Source organism: Ursus americanus, chromosome 12 (assembly GCF_024610735.1).
Source record: "Ursus americanus isolate L20-20 chromosome 12, mUrsAme1.1.p, whole genome shotgun sequence".
Classification (NCBI taxonomy): Eukaryota; Metazoa; Chordata; class Mammalia; order Carnivora; family Ursidae; genus Ursus; species Ursus americanus.
In genome coordinates this window covers 31,558,964-31,575,893 of record NC_142138.1, presented here as the reverse complement: position 1 = coordinate 31,575,893, position 16,930 = coordinate 31,558,964, and the positions used below count along the sequence as shown (strand labels likewise).

At 37.2% G+C, this 16,930-nt stretch overlaps 1 protein-coding gene across 2 annotated transcripts in view; it reads left to right on the top strand.

Moving 5' to 3' along the window:
- The first annotated feature begins 576 nt into the window (after positions 1-576).
- USP33 (ubiquitin specific peptidase 33) overlaps positions 577-16,930 on the top strand; it is a 51,976-nt gene continuing 35,622 nt past the window's right edge. For both annotated transcript variants that reach the window (XM_045801975.2, XM_045801974.2), the window contains exons 1-3: positions 577-800; positions 16,307-16,438; positions 16,630-16,683. In XM_045801975.2, coding sequence (XP_045657931.1) covers positions 16,358-16,438; positions 16,630-16,683 — 135 coding nt within the window. In that variant the 5' untranslated portion in view covers positions 577-800; positions 16,307-16,357. The remainder of the gene's footprint in view (positions 801-16,306; positions 16,439-16,629; positions 16,684-16,930) is intronic.

Sequence of the window (16,930 nt, the reverse complement as noted above, 5' to 3'; positions counted from 1 at the left end):
AACAGATTTTAAGTTACATAAAATAGAAGGCAGGTTTCTTTCAGTGCTCTAGGCACAAAGCTGATGCTAAGGTTTCAATAAATATTTCATGTGATCTTGATTTTGGCCTAGGGAAAAACGGGAGAGATGAATTTCTCTCTTGCAGATATGGTAAAGGAAACGCAATTACTTTCAGAGAATCTAAGCCCTAAGAAGTTTGGAGAAGAAAGAGGAGAGGAGAGAAAACAGCGTTGAATTAGGTTGTCTAATATTTCTTTGCATAAGGTCGGAAACCTGAGGCCCTTCAGTGGCCATCCTTAACGCAAGTTCTCTAATGCATTGAGACAAGACCTGCTAAAGGTCTTATAGTGTGAATGCAGAAGAGTGGGAGAACCTGTGTAAAAACGACAAGAGCCCGAAGCCTAAAACTGCTCTGCCAGTACTGGTGCCAGCACCGGGGCTTATCTGTAAATCTCAGGGGTGAGGGCAGCCCGGGGTCTCCGCACCTGGGCCCAGCCACCGCGGCCACGCCCCAGGGGCGGGGTAGGTTATCTTGGCAGCTCCGCCCCTTCCCGCCCTCCCGCGACGCTCCAGACGCCTGCGGCGTCCGCGGAGACACCGGAAGGAGCTGCGGCTGCTGCGGGAAGTGGCCGGTGCGGGAGGCGGGGACCCCGCGGGCAGCGCTGCGGAGCCGTTTCCCGGCCCTCCTGATGCGACGCCTCCCTTCTCCGAATCCCGGGGAGTGAAAGAGGATTTTGCGGAGGTGCGGCCGCAGGCCACCGTTGGCCGCGCTGGCGGGGCCCGCGGGAAAGGCCGTGGAGGTGAGCGCGGCGCTCCTGGGAGGGGCGCGGGGCCGAAGGGCGCTTCGCCTGCCGCCAGGGGCTGGTCTTGGTTCTCGCTCCCGCGCTCTGGAGCTGCAGCCGCTGCAGTGCCCTCTTTTTCTTGGTCTAGGGTGGTGGTGGGGGCGCGGGCAAGATGAAGGCCTAGGTCTGTCTGCTCCGCATTACAGGAATGATCTGGTGGCCGCCGCCGCGGGGATCGACGAAGGACGCAAGTCAGTCGCAGATTTGAGGAAGGGTCCCCAGGGGGCGCTCCCCTGGGAAGCGGGAGGCTAGAGGGGTGAAGCGAATCCCTCAGAGGGGCCCTGCTCCTTTCCACGGTGTTCCCTCGGGTTTGCCAGGCCCCCACGGGGGGCGCAGACGATTGAAAGACCCGCAGCGCGCTGGCTCCTAGGTCCTGGTTTCGCTTTGCCGCGCAGTTAGGGTGATCGGACCTATTCATGCAGCCCCAAAGCCCCGTTATTCATTGTTATTAATGGGAAAATCCAGGGTGTCATCGTCCCTGGAATTTTTCTTCGACCAGTATTTGATCCCTGTTGTTTCAGAGGTTATCCCGTACAGTCTGTCCATCTGCAGCTTTTGTTTGTGTCGGATTTCCATAGTGTGTAGTTTCCCAGACATTTACTCATATATATTTACCAAATACGAAATGTTCATTTGGATGTTTACAGGGTGCAGATTGAACTGTTGTTCGAGAATCTTCTAGGTGTTTTGCACTCAACTTAAACATTATTAAGGTTTACATTCCCATAATTAGTGTTAGGCCTGGAAAATTGGGCCAGAGCATAAAATCCTAGCAGGAGCATGCATAGGCTTTAAACTGAGGATGAATTTTACCGCAGGATCTCTAGATTTCTTGATTAATAGATGTGTAGAATTATATAACTTTTTAAGTTTAATTAGATTATTTTTCCTTAAGAAAAACCTGTTTAAAAAATAACGAGGCTGCCTTCGATCCATTTCTAGTTGGGGCTATTTTATCATTTGGGAAGGTCCGACCAAATCAGATAATAAGCTATTTAACTTGCACCTAATACAAATATTATTAATGAATTCACGATATTAATATAAATAAAGGGAAAAGTAGAAATCTTATTGATAGACGATGCTAATTTTAAAAGAAGGTAATAGTAATAGTTACATTATGCTGGTTGGTTTGTGTTATTTCATTTACTTTGGTAGAATTAGAAGAAAAGGACCATATGAAAAACATTCCAGGAATAAAATATTTGACCTGCTGTATGCAAGAGGGATAGCCTACTTAAGATTGCATCTTATTTTTGATCTTGTTTATTGGCAACTTTCACTTTTTTGTTTTTCATAAACTACCAATAACCAAATAATAGCGCAGTTTAATGGCATTAGATTGTAGTAGTTTATTTTAAATATTTGAAATTCCGAGTTAAGGACATAATTTTTAATTTTTATGTATTGCTGTTAGAATTTTCAGTGACCTTTCACATGTGCAATCTTAGTTGAACCTTATGCCAGGTCTCTAAATTAGGAATGCCAAGAAGTAAAGTCTTTTCCCATGACAGAAGCATTTCAAAATTGTGTAAGGATCAGGATTTCCTTAAAGTCTGAAATAATCTTGCTGAGATAACCTTTGATAAAAATTGGAATTCAGATAGATATTAGAGCACTGAATTATAAAATAAGACTGTGGACTTTGCAAGAAAATGAAGTACATAAATGATGAAAGATTTTTGGTGAGAAATGTGAAATATGGACGTCTTTTAAAAAGAAAGTTGTAAGTAACAGCTTTTTTTTTTTTAAGTTTTAATTATTTAAGTAATCTCTACAGTGAATATGGAGCTTGAATTCACAACCCCCAGATCAAAAGCAACATGCTCTTCCGACTGAGCCTAACAGGTGCCCCAGTAACAGCTCCTTCTTTAGTGTAGTTTTTAAACTTGTTTTTTCCAAGTCTGCATGTGATGGCAAGAGCATTTTGATAAATAGGATAGCTCCAAAGAATACAAGATAAGTACAGTGGTATAATCATCTATAAAAAGGAGCATGAATTTTGTATAGTATAGTATATGTATGTATATAGTATATATATTAAGAGAACTTTTATTTTTATTATTATTATGTTTTTAAAGTGAGCTCTGTGTCCATCATGGAGCTTGAACTCATGACTCTGAGATTGAGTCCCATGCTCTACTGACTGAGCCAGCCAGGGTCTCTGAGAACTAATATTTTAAAAATTGTGCGTGTATCTAAGTTATTTTAGAAGGCTAAGTAAGTAAATATCTGTGAGTTTACCAGGGAAAGCCCTTTGGAAAATAAAAAGAGTGAAATGTGGTTTCTGCCTTCAAAGAAATTATAGTCAAACTTCTAGTCAAGTAGGATTTTTTTTTTCACTACTGTAAGTGCCTTATGCATATGATAACCAGGAATCTAGGTGAGGGAGACAGTATTTCTATTGAGTCTTCCGTAGAGATGGTGTTTGAGATGAGTGAGCTTTGAAAGGTTTTCAAAAGGGGAATATTGTAGGACATTTCTAAAATATAAGATATTTTAGATAAAGATAATTGGGTTCCTGGAAAGATACAAGTTATATTTAAGAAAGGATCAGTAGAAAAATTTGGCTGATAGTAAGTTATGGGTTATGTAAGTTATTAATAGGAGATGAAAAAGACAAACTATGAAAGACTTCATTCATTAAAGGTGTTTGTATGTATTCCATAGAAACCTCTTCCTCCAGAAGAGGTATGTATTCCACATGAATGCAGAATGAGCTGTAATTGGGAGAAGACTGAGACCAGGAGATTCCTTGGGCAGCTTTAGGTTAAGCTAGATGTCCATAGCATTACTTTTGTGGTCCTTGTAGATTCTCTGAAGTGCTATCTTGAAAGTAGGCCTTTAGATAAAACATCGGTGCAGGGGCGCCTGGCTGGCTCAGTTGGTAGAACATGTGAACCTTGATCTTGGGGTCATGAGTTTGAGCCCCATGTTGGACAGTAGAGCTTACTTAAAAAATACAAAAAGTGAGATGGGTGCAGGTGAGATGCTGGAAGCAGCAGTGAAAGAGTGGGTAAAGAGGGAAGGGGGAAGAAGCCAATGAATGGAATCTGGTGTGTGTTGGGGGCGTTAATCCTGTGGAGATTTTTGTAGAACTGCCTCAGAATTGTCCTATCAAGTGAAGGGGAGTTGAGGAGTTTTTCCACCTACTTCCGGAGCTCTAATCATTGAAAATCTTCACCATTGATTGGGTTTGCTATTGCTAACTTTCTCTGATTCATAAAAAAGAAAGGATTCCTCACACTTAAAGGATCGTTATGTCCAAATAATTTAAACACCAACTTTTGTCTTCTGTCTAAACGTCCATACTTGAATTATTTCACATAGTAGTTAATATTTTATTGTTTACTATCTCACTCTGTTCAAAGCACTTTATATGTATTTATTTAAGAATTATTTATTTATTTATTTAAGAGAGATAATGTGTGCATAACCACTCTTGAGTCCGGGGAGGGGAAGAGAGGGGGAATCTTCAAGCAGACTCCCTACTGAGTGCAGAGCCCGAGGCAGCTAGATCTCAAGACCCATGAGATCATGACCTGAGCCGAAACCAAGAGCCAGACGCCTAACAGATTGTGCCACCCAGGTGCCCCACAGCACTTTATATGTACTTTATATATACTCCAGAACTCCATGAGGTAGATATTTATGGTTATCTCAGTTTTATAGATGAGGGAATTGAGGTACAGAGAAATAACTTAACCCTGGTCACAAACCTAGGACATAGTGGAACTTGGATTTGAATCCAAGTATCCTTGCTCCAGAAACTACTCTTAGCCACAGTGTTGTCTTATAAGATAGTTTTCATATTATTTATTTTTAAGGATTTCTTTGGAAGGTATTCTTACTCTGTAGCTTTTAGTATTCTTTATAAATAAAATATTCCAGATATAATCTAGTTTATGAATACGATAAGACCGATTACTATTTTTATTCTGAAACCTATTGATTAATTTAGTAAGAATTGCACTGTTCCATGCATCTCCTAGAGTCTGTATTCTAAATACCTGAACCCCCTTTTTTTAGTGTTACTTTAGACAGTAGATTCTATGAACCCTAATATAGAATATGTTATGACTATCTTTGTTAATTTTAGCTCATTTTTCCAAATAGTTTATTTTTTCTTTAAAAACTATTACTTTCGGGGGCACCTGGGTGGCTCAGATGGTTAAGCTTCTGCCTTCGGCTCAGGTCATGATCTCCAGGTCTTGGGATCCAGCCCCACTTCAGGCTCCTTGCTCAGCGGGGAGCCTGCTTCTCCCTCTCCCTCTGCCCACCCTCTCCTCACTACTTGTGCTCTCTCTCAAATGAATAAATGAAATCTTAAAAAAAAAACTATGATTTTCAGTTTAATTAATTTTTTATTGTTTTAATTTTTCTTTCAGTATAGTTAACATATAATGGTGTATTAGTTTCAGGTGTACAGTGTAGTGATTCAACAATTCTATACATCATAAGTGTACTCTTTACTTTCCATCATCTATAAAAATTACATTAAAAAATTTATTTTTTTAGGCTTTATCTTTTTTTTTTTTTTTTTTAGTAAACTCTGCCCAACATGGGGCTCGAACGTATGACCCTGGGATCAAGAGTCACATACTCTACCTACTGAGCCAGCCAGGCACCCCTAAAAAACTTAATTTTTATAATTTTATAACGAGATTTCACAAGCCTGTCTTCTGTGCCTTTATCCAGATTTTTGTTAAAAATAACAACAGTTCTGCCACCTGCTAGTAGGGACTTTCTGGATTCATATCAATCTTCTCTATAACTATTAAATTATTTACCAGTTTTCCTGACATAAATTTTTTCTCATGGTTGCTAGAACCTGACTCTCTATAATAGCTTTACCTTTTGGAATAGATTAGATGATGGAATGCAGATGGTTTCTCAATATTAAAATGTTCTTATTGGGTCGCCAACTATGTACTGATGTGTAACAAATATTAATAACACAGATCCTTTTTCTTTTCCTAAAATTTGAATATGTGCTCTTCTGTTATTTGGGTGGCAAAGCCAGAATTTTAGGCATGAAACTTGATTGTACTGCCAAGGTATTCCTCCTTCCCCCTGCTTAAAAGTAGTATCTTCAGAAGCAGGTTTGTATCTGCAGATGGGCAATTGAACTGTACTTCATAGCGCATGAATTGAACCAGGAACATTTTTTAGTTGGGGTTATTGCCATCAATATAAGGCTGAGAAAATTTCAAATAAGTCTAGTTAGGGTAGAGAGAGGAAAAGGCTGCCATATGAAAGATTGCAAAGGCAAGGACAAATTGAGGTCAACTATTGAAAGCCTTCATTTCCATGCTGAGCTTGAATTTTCTTGTGTTCCCTAGTGATTCCCATACTGTGAACCACAAGCTTCTAGAGGAATCTCAAGAGTTTTGTGGGATCTACATCTATATACTAAACAAAAGGCATTTTCATATACATTTATTTTCACTGCTTTTGTGTTGTCGGTCTTTTCTAATGCCTAGTACCTGTCTTCCCTGGACAAATTGTCAGACCAGAGTGAAAGCATGCATGCCTTCTTTCTTTTGGTAGACACTGGAGAAGAAATTGATATAACTTCGAACCCCTGTTGCTTTGCCCTATTGTGTCTAAATATCCTACTCCCAGTAAATCTTTATCAAAAGAAGGAATAAAAGAATGATTTTGTTACCATAGTGAATTAATTGAGTAAACCTAGGTAACTAGAATATTAAGGGCCTTCTATTTTGATAGTGTTATGTTTAATTATAACGAATACTAAATTGCCTTGATACAAATTATTAGCTTTTGTTTACATCACTAGTTCTCATTAAATTGTTTAGATACCAAATAATTAATACCAGACACCAGAACAGAGAGTACTTAATCTTCCCCAGTCCCCATTTCTTTGCTCTGAGGCAACAGAGTACATAACCTTCAACAACTATATTTTTAGAGGATGTCTACATCTAGATATAGTGTGCCATAATGCAGGTTTTAAATTTTTTGCTTTAGTGGTTTCATACAGTACGTTTCATTCTGTATCTTCCTTTTTTTCCAGTCCAACATTATGTACTTTACGTCTATCGCTGTTGATAAATTATCCATCCATTTCAAGTGGTTAAACTGTTGTGTAGTAGTCATTTGTGAATGTACGTTTTATGTATATATCCATTCTTCTAATGATGGACTTAAAACATTGTAAAATCAAAAGTGAGATTAAAACTAGAAAGCAATGAGAAAATTTCCATTTAATTGGCCAACATTGGTATTTAGAGGAAAATGCGTACTAATTAAATACTTTTATTAAGTAAAAAAAAAAAGAGAGAATTTAGTACTCATATTTAGGGATTAAGAAAATAAAATCAAAACCAAATAGGACATGGAAATTATTATTATTTTTTAAAAGATTTTATTTATTTATTTGGCAGAGAGAGATAGCGAGAGAGGGAACACAAGCAAGGGGAGTGGGAGAGGGAGAAGCAGGCTTCCCACCGAGCAGGGAGCCTGATGCGGGGCTTGATCCCAGGACCCTGAGATCATGACTTGAGCCGAAGGCAGATGTTTAACGGCTGAGCCACCCAGGTGCCCCAGGACATGGAAATTAAAGACAAAACTGTAATTAATGGAATTGGAAACAACAGAACAAAAATAGTGGAAAGGATAAATCGCAGAGCTGGTTCTTTGCAAAGACCGATGAACTGGATAAACCCTTGTAGAAGAAAAAAAAAATCAAGTAAAAATGCACAAGATTAGGAACGAGAAAGGAAACATCAAAGAAGCATGGATATAGGGGAGATTAATGGAATGTTATGCAAATTTTCTTGAAAATATTACATGCATGCTATGATGTAAAGTTGAAATTGAGAGGGCATGCATGATTTAATAGCAAAATATAAATTAGTAAATTTGATCCAAGAAGTGAAAAACTTGAATTGACCCATTCCCACTCAAGGGTCAAAAGATGATTGAAGATATGTCCTGCAAAGAGGCATCATAACAGATAATTTCACAGCTGAGTTTCATTTAATTTATAAAGAACATACAATAATAAATAATAAAACCTTTTCTATGGTATAGAAGATGCAAAGCTACTGAATGTATTCTGTGAAGTACACGTACTTTTTTCCCTGATAAAAATGTTACCCCGAAAGGTCAATTTCACTTGCAAAATTTCTAAATACAATATTAGCCAATAGAACTAGATAAGAAGCAACAGACTAATAGTACATTTTGACCCATAGGGTATACCATTGCAAGGATTATTCATATCAAATCTGTTAATAGATTATATCAATGGATGAAATGAGGAATATAGTAAATCATCAGGAGCTGCTGAGAAGACATTTAATAAAGTTCATTAAGACCAATTCTGGTGTGCCTGGATGGTGCAGTCAGTTGAACATCTGCCTTTGGCTCAGGTCATGATCCCAGAGCCCCAGGATCGAGCCCCCACATTGGGCTCCCTCTCTCTGCCCCTCCCCTGGCTCCTTATGTCGCTTGCTCGCTCTCTCTCAAATAAATAAAATCTATATCTAAAAAAAAAAAAGACCATTTCTAATTAGGGGCACCTTGCTGGCTCAGTCAGTAGAGCATATGGCTCTTGGTCTTGGTGTTGTGAGTTCAGTCCCCATGTTGGGCTTAGAGCTTACTTTAAAAAAATAATTCTTATTAAAAAAATCAAAGTAAATTAAGAATAGGAGGAAATTATAGCAAGTATCCTAAATGGCTAAACTATTAAAATAAGGACCCAGACATGAATGCTCAAAATCACTTTTTTTTAACAATCATTTTTATATTTAACATTGCCTTAGAGATTCTAGTAAATGCATTAAAACAATGAGGTTAAATAATTAGTATTAATATTGGAAGACAAGAGGTAAAACTATCATGTTTTTCAGTATATTCAGACAATAGCCAAGGAAACTGAAAAGGAGTAGTGTGGGAGGAATGTCTTAGTTATCCAAATACGCTACATTTTGTGTATTCACATTAAATATGGTATTGGCATAAGTAGATCAGTGAAACAAAATGAAGGATCCAGAAATATGTGCAAGTGTAATAAAGGTAAAGATAGTATTACAGTTCAGTGGGTAAGGGGTAGATTGTGGAGTAAGTGGTGCTGGTACAACTGTCTGCCCATCTGGAAGAAAATAAAATTGGGTTCCTGTCTTAAGATAAACCCCAGATGGATTAAAGCCTTGTTTAAAAAATATTTAAGGTTATTCTACAGCTTTAGCTATATAGACTAGGAAATTTTAAGATTAGAAACTCAAGGTATTATAAGAGACATGTTTGATTTCATAAAAATTAAAGCCTTTAATGATAAAAGATGCTGTAAGAAAGTTAACAGTATTGGTACTAAGACAGACGTAAGCTGGTGGAATAGCATAGAGTCTAAATAACCTTAATATATATGATCAAATGTTTTTTGACCAGAGTGTTAACACTGTTCAAAGGGGGGGGGGAGTCTTTTTAACCAAGGAAATTGGGCAAATTATATACCCACATGCAAACATAAGAAGTTGGATGCTTACATTACACCACATAGAAAAATTGACTGCAGTGAATGAAAGGCCTGAGCATAAGAACTAAAATGCTTAGAAGAAAACATGTGTGACATTGGATTTGGCAGTGATTCCTTGGATATGACGCCAAAAGCACAGGCAACAAAGGTAAATAGATAAATTTGGCTATATCACATTAAATGCGATGCATCAGAGGGCACAGTCAAGAGTGAAAAGGCAACTTATGGAATGGGTGAAAATATATTGCAAATCATATATCTGATAAGGAGTTAAATACCCAGAATATGTAAAGGACTCATAAAACTCAACAACAAAAAGAAGTGAACAACCCAATTAAAAAACAAAGGAGTTGAATAGACATTTCTCTGAAGAGGGTATATAAATATATGGCTAATGGATACATGAAAAGATACTCAACATTATTAATCATTAGGGGAATGCAAATCAAAACCACAGTGAGATCACCTCACACCTATTAGGATAGCTATTATCAAAAAACCAGAACACCCCCCCCCCCCCCGAAAAGTAAGGGTTGGGGAGGATGTAGAGAAATTGGAACCCTTGTGCATTGGACTGGGATTGTAAAATGGTGCAGCCACTATGGCTGCTGGTATATATGTATATGCAGAGTATGGTGATTCCTCAAAAACTTAAAAATAGAATTACCATATGATCCAGCAATTTCTTTTTAAGTTTATTTATTTATTTATTTAAGTAATCGCCACACCCAACATGGATCTCAGACTTACAGCCCCAAGATCAAGAGTTGCTTGTTCTACCAACTGAGTCAGACAGGTATGTACACCTGTGCACCCAAAAGAAGCAGCAAGGATTTGAAGAGATAGTTGTACAGCTGTGTTCACATGCAGCATTATTCACAATAGCCAAAAGGTGGAAGCAACCCAAATGTTCAGTAATGGGTGAATGAATTAACAAAATGTGTTATATACACTGCAACTGAATGTTATTCAGCCTGGAAAAGGAAGGAAATTCTGACATGCTTACAAAATGGATGAATCTTTAGGACATTAGGCTAAGTGAGAATACGTCATCACAAAGACATACTGTATAATTCCACTGAAAACCTCTTTGGACCCCCAGACTAGTCAAATTCATAGAGATAAAGTAGAATGGTGGTTGCCAGGGGCCGGTGGGAGGTTGAATGGAGAGCTCCTATTTAATGGCTGTGGAGTTTCAGTTTTGCAAGATGAAGAGTTCTGGAGATTGTACAACAATGTGAATGTACAGAATGTTGCTGAACTGTACACTTAGAAATGGCTAAGATGATAAATTTGTGTGTATTTCATCAAAATTAAAAAATAAGTAGTAAGTTTGAAAAAATATTTGCAGTGTAGAAATTCTATTTGAATCCAGAAGAGAGGATTAATTTTACAAGAAGAGATTATGGACCCAGTAGTAAAAAAGAAAAAGACAAAAGATTCAAAGAAGCAGTTAATAAAAGAGCAAATCTAGGAGGCCATAAAACTCATGGAAAGACACTCAGACTCAAACTCACTGGTTGTCAAGTAATACAAATTAAAGTACCAGTGAAATCTAACAATACACCTATTAAATGGTAAAAGTAAAAAAAACAGTGATGTTTATTGGTGGTAGAGAAAATGGTGTTGCTGTTCAGAAAATGGTATATTCCCTTATTAGTGGAAATGTAAGTTGTATAATTTTTGAAATGTAATCTTGCAAAATATGTTTTTACAAACTGGCCTGTATTAAGATTATATGGATTTTTTTTTTAAGACTTTGTTTTTTTTAAGTAATCTTTATAACATGGGGCTCAAACTCAGAATCCCGAGATCAAGAGTCACACACTCCGCCAACCAAACCAGCCAAGCATCCCAAGATTATATGGGTATTTTTAATGGCAGAATATGGAAAGAAAGAGAATATTTATCTGTAGAAGAATTAATTGAATAATTTATGCAGTGCATGCATCATGACATGTGTATCCAAGAAAAAGTTGAGAGGGATGTCTGTATTATTGGCCAAAAAAGGCTATGTAGGTCTCTATTTGTATATTTGATTATATGAGCATGAAAAAAATATTGAAGCATATATGTAGGTTTTATAGTGCAGGTATGCTGGTAATAAATTCTTACAGCATTTTTATTTTGTTTATTTTAAAGATTTATTTATTTGTGAGAGAGCAGGGCATGCAGGAGAGAACATGAGTTGGGGGTGGGGGGCAGAGGGAGAGGGAGAAGCAGACTCCCCGCTGAGCAGGGAGCCTGAAGCAGGCTCAATCCCAGGACCCTGGGATCATGACCTGAGCCCGAGGCAGACGCTTAACCGACTGAGCTGCCCAGGTGCCCCTCCTTCAGCACTTTTATAAGAGGTCTTTATTTTGAAAGCCGTTTTCCTAGGTATGGGATTCTAGGTTGACAGTGATCTTTCAATACTGTGCAGATATTGCTCTGCTGTCTTCTGGCTTGCATTGTTTCCAGCACACATTATTGGCCTTTCTTGGCTACTTTGGAGAGGTTCTTTTTATTACTATTTTAAACAGCTTGTTTGGTTTTTTAGCTGTGCTTAGCCTGCAAGGCAGCCCCATGGAGGGTGCGGTGGGGAAGTCAGTGACCTGCACTGCCCCCCTTAATCAACTTGTTTTTAATGTGCCATGGTGTAATTTGTTCATGTGTCTTGTGCTTTGAGTTCATTTTGTTGCTTTAATTTATAGGATTTTGTTTTCATAAAATCTGGACTTTTGCACCCAGCTGAGTGATCCTCTTGTTTAATTTTCTCAGTCTTTTTTTGTATTTCAATTTGCAGTGTAGTTTCTCTTTAAAATGTGTGTTGTTGGGGCACCTGGGTGGCTTAGTTGGTAGAGTGTCCGATTCTTGATCTCAGCTCAGGTCTTGATCTCAGGGTTGTGAGTTCAAACCCTGTGTTGGGCTCCAGCTGGGCCTGGAGCCTACTTAAAAAATAAATAAATAAAAAATAAAATGTGTATCCTTTATCTTGTCATCTGTGTTATCTCTGGATCTCTTTTTTCTTTTTCCTTGCTGTGGATCTGATTTTTCTTCTTTGTATACCTTGTAACTTTTTTAATTATAAAAGATTTTATAACTGAATGATGACAAAATATGATACAGTATAGAGCAACATAAATATGGTTATTGCCCCATGGGCATCTTCATAGCACAGGGACATTTCAAGAGAATGGGCTTAAGACAGCAGATGGGTGGCCTGAAAACTAGGGCGGGTAGACAGGAGAGGTATAGTCATGCTGGACAAGATTATTTCTCAATACTTTTTTTTTTTTTAGTATTTTTTTAAGTTAAATTCAATTAATTAACATGTAACATATTATTGGTTTCTAGAGGTAGAGTTCAGTGATTCATCAGTCTTATATAATACCCAGTGCTCATTACATCATGTGCCTTCCTTAATGTCCATTACCCAGTGACCCCAACCCCCTACCCCCCTTCCCCTCCAGTTACCTCAGTTTGTTTTCTACTGTTAAGAGTCTCTTATGGTTTGTCTCCCTCTCTGATTTTGCCTTGTTTTATTTTTTCCTCTCTTCCACTGTGATCCTCTGCCTTGTTTCTTAAATTCCACATTGAGATCATATAATTGTCTTTCTTTGATTGACTTATTTTGCTTAGCATAATACCCTCTAGTTCCAACCACGTCATTGCAAGTGGCAAGGTTTCATTTTTTGATGGCTGAGTAGTATTCCATTGTGTATATATAAATACATATCATGTTTATCCATTCATCTGTTGATGGATATCTGGGCTCTTCCCATATTTTGGCTATTGTGGACATTGCTGCTCTAAACATTGGGGTGCAGGTGCCCCTTTGGATCACTACATTTGTATCTTTGGGGTGAATATCCAGTAGTGCAATTGCTGGGTCATAGGGTAGCTCTGTTTTCAACTTTTTGAGGAACCTCCATACTGTTTTCCAGAGTGGCTGTACCAGCTTGCATTCTTGTCTTATAATTTTTGATTGGATGCCAGGCATTGCCATTTTTATTATCTTGTCTGGTGTTTTGTTTTATTTTATTATTATTATTTTTTTATTCCTTGGGAGTAGTCTGGCCCTGTAATACTTGCTTTGAGTTTTTTAAAGGCAGAGCGAAAGTAGTTTTTAGTCTAGGGATACTTTATTTCCTATTACTGAGGTAATACCGTCTGAGTACTTTGTTTTTTCTGGATTATGAAGGCTTTAAATTCTTACTGATGGGGGCACAAGCAGATATGTGTTGGCTGTAAGGATTGTTCTACCTACTCGCTTTTAGTAGTTCTTTCCCTTGCTTAGGGTAATCACATGCACATGTGTGCTTATCAGTTCTCAGCTGAAAACCTAACGGTAGCCCTCTACAAATCTCACGAGTTTATTTGGTCTGTGTTTAGTTCTTTCTCTTACTCTGCCTTGTGAATTCTAGGCACATTGGCCTCTCTGCATTTTTAGTTCTGTCCCTTCAACTCAAGGAGATTGCTAGACTCTGTTTGGGTTTTCTCCTATGTGTACTATGGCCTAGAAATTCTTTCTAGTCAGTAAGGTGGAGTAGTTGCCTCATTGCCTATTGTCCGATGTCTGATAACCATTGTTTTATACATTTTGTCTGGCTTTTTAATTAATTAAGGTGAGAGTGTAAATCTGTTTCCTGTTACTCCATAATGGCTGGCAGTAGAGGTAATTGGATGAGAGGAAAGAAATATCTAAGCACAAAAGGAAGTGAGAGGTAGGAAAGATTGCCACACTCTTCTTAAAACATAAATAAGAAATAGAAAATATTAACAGTTATTTTAAGTTTAACTTCATGCATCTGAAAGTCTGGAGCATGGCTATTTAACTTATGTAATAAAGTAATGTTTAATGATTTATTTATTATTTTAGAGAGAGAGTGCATGTACACACACACACACAAGCATGGGGAGGGGCAGAGGGAAAGAATCTCAAGCAGACTTCCTGCTGAGTGCAGAGCTGATGCACGCTCGATCTCATGATCCTGAGATCATGACCTCAACCGAAATCAAGAGTTGGATGCTTAACCGACTGAGCCTCCCAGGCTATCTTATGTAATAAGATAATCCCTAATCTTATGTAATAATGTAATGTTTAGAAATAACTATTTATTCACTATTAACCCCCAGGGTGATTTCCATTGCATTTTGTAGGTTGCAAGATAATATTGGACTCATTTGATTTCATTGAAACTTTTTGTTTAATGTGTTCACTAATGTGTTAATATTTAACAAGTCTTTCCTAGTAAGTTTCTTATTTTTTTTCCTAAATAGTGTTCTCAAACCCCAAAGATAAACTAAGGGCATGAAAAGCCTTGTTATTAAGAATGTACATCCAAAGAAGACCTAGAAGTACTGAATTTTCAACTTGAGACTTTTACCTGGAAATCACTCACTTTACTTGAACCAATCATAAAATTTCTATGCGTTGAATGCTGTATATCAGTTACCTCTATGATTCATAAGATTTGCAGTGGAGACAGATAAAATTTAGTGACATTATAGTATTCCTATTATTCTTTTTCTCATAAGTTATGTTCATAATATTGTGATATCTTGGAGGCAGTTAACTGTATTGGGATTGCAAAACATTTTGCCTTCTGTTTATTTTAATGGAATTGAGGAAACTCCTGAAGAATATTAGGAAATTGTAATTGATATGGGAACCTGAGTCTTAAACTTGTGGTCTTATGGGGAAAGGAAGTATGAAACCTTACTGGTCATATATAAAAAAAAGTATATAATGGGATGCTGTAGAGTGCCTAATAAAATTTTATGTGCTTGTGTATGTGTAGTACTATGTTGTGTGTATATACACACTTGACATGTACTCCTTCATTTAATCCTTAAAATAGCCCCATAAGTTAGTTATGCCGTTCTGCTCTTATTGGTATCATCAATTCTGTTAGACTTCAGAGTTTTGTTCTTACCCATAAGATACATAGGTAGATCGAAATCCTTGTTCTGCCAAATGCTAACAATGGGAAGTCAGTCAGGTTTGCCTCTCTTAGCCTTATATGAAATGAAGATAATGTATTCTACCTCAGGGTTGTTGAAAGGATCTTGTGATAATGTGGTTTTTTACTGTGGGACAATTTTGTCCCTTTGAGGACATAATTTTATCCTGTAGTTGTTGAAGCTCAGAATGGTGAGGGTGTTCTGGCATCTAATGGGTAGAAGCAAGAATGTTGCTAATTACCTTACAATGCACAGTACAAACTCCCACAACAAAGATCTGGCCCGAAGTGTTAATGGTGCCAACAGTTGAGAAATTCTGATCTGTGACCATCTTGGTATATTGCTAAGATAGCAGACAGTTTGATTTATATCATCACTAGGGGCTGCTGCTAGTGTGAAAACAAATGTTTCCATTTGAGTATTCTTTCCCTTTAATTCCTTTTCCAGCCTAAGGGTTAATCTTTAAAAAAAAAAATGTATAAGAGTACTTAAATTGAATAACTCAAATTTTTTCCCTTTTATTTATATTCTAAAATGTGAAATGGGAGAGAGAAAGGGGAAAAAGCAGTAAAAGTAATGCAGAAACAAATTTACAGTGATACATAGGTGTCAATTTTAATAAAATGTTAATTTTATAGAGAAATTGTCAATGTGCATGTTAAATTATGAAAGTAATCTAGGTATATTTGCAAAATACATTCTACTAGGGTAGGCTTGTAAACACATATGCTTATTTTTTAGCCTTTATTTTATTTTTATTTTTTTTTAAATAATTTATTAGCGCATGTGCGAGTGCATGCACAGGAGTGGGGGCAGGGGCAGATGGAGAGGGAAAAGCAGAGTCCCTGCTGAGGGAGCCCGATGCAGGGCTTGATCCCAGGACCCCAAGATCATGACCTGAGATGAAGGCAGTCATTACCTGACTGAGCCACCCAGGTACCCTGTCCTTTATATTAATCATTTTTAATATATTAGCATTTTTTTAATTAACATTTTTTGGTGATTTGTTCTGTAGGTATTGCCTCATTTGGAAATACTTGGGAGACAGGAAAAGATTTCTAACAAAATGGCAGCTTTTCGAAATCATTGTCCACATTTGGATTCAGTTGGTGAAATAACGAAAGACGACTTAATACAAAAATCTCATGTAAGATATAGGGTTTTTTCATTCCTTAAAAAATTATCCTTTTTTCCCCCAAATATGTATTTTTTCAATAAATTACTACAATACTCTGTGTTCATGAGTTCTAATTTTTAGTATAATATTACTAGTCAATTGTATGTGTTTGGCTGTGTCAATATAATGATAATGTTGTCTATGTGATTTTTGTTTCATAGGGTACTTGTCAGGATTGTAAAGTCAGAGGACCAAATCTTTGGGCATGCCTGGAGGTATGTATATGTTTCTTTTCAAAAGTTTAGTATTATAAAAATTTATATCTGAATAAGGGTAACTCTTAAGATTTTTTTTGACACTTAAAGGATTTCATAAATGAATATACTTAAAAAAGATCATTACTGATAACAAAAATTACACTGTGAACTTCGGGTTTTAACTTGGAGTGCTTTTGCAGAGTTTTAGTAAATCATTAAAATATTTTATGCTTGTCTTTTATCAGAGATGACATAGCTTTTAGCT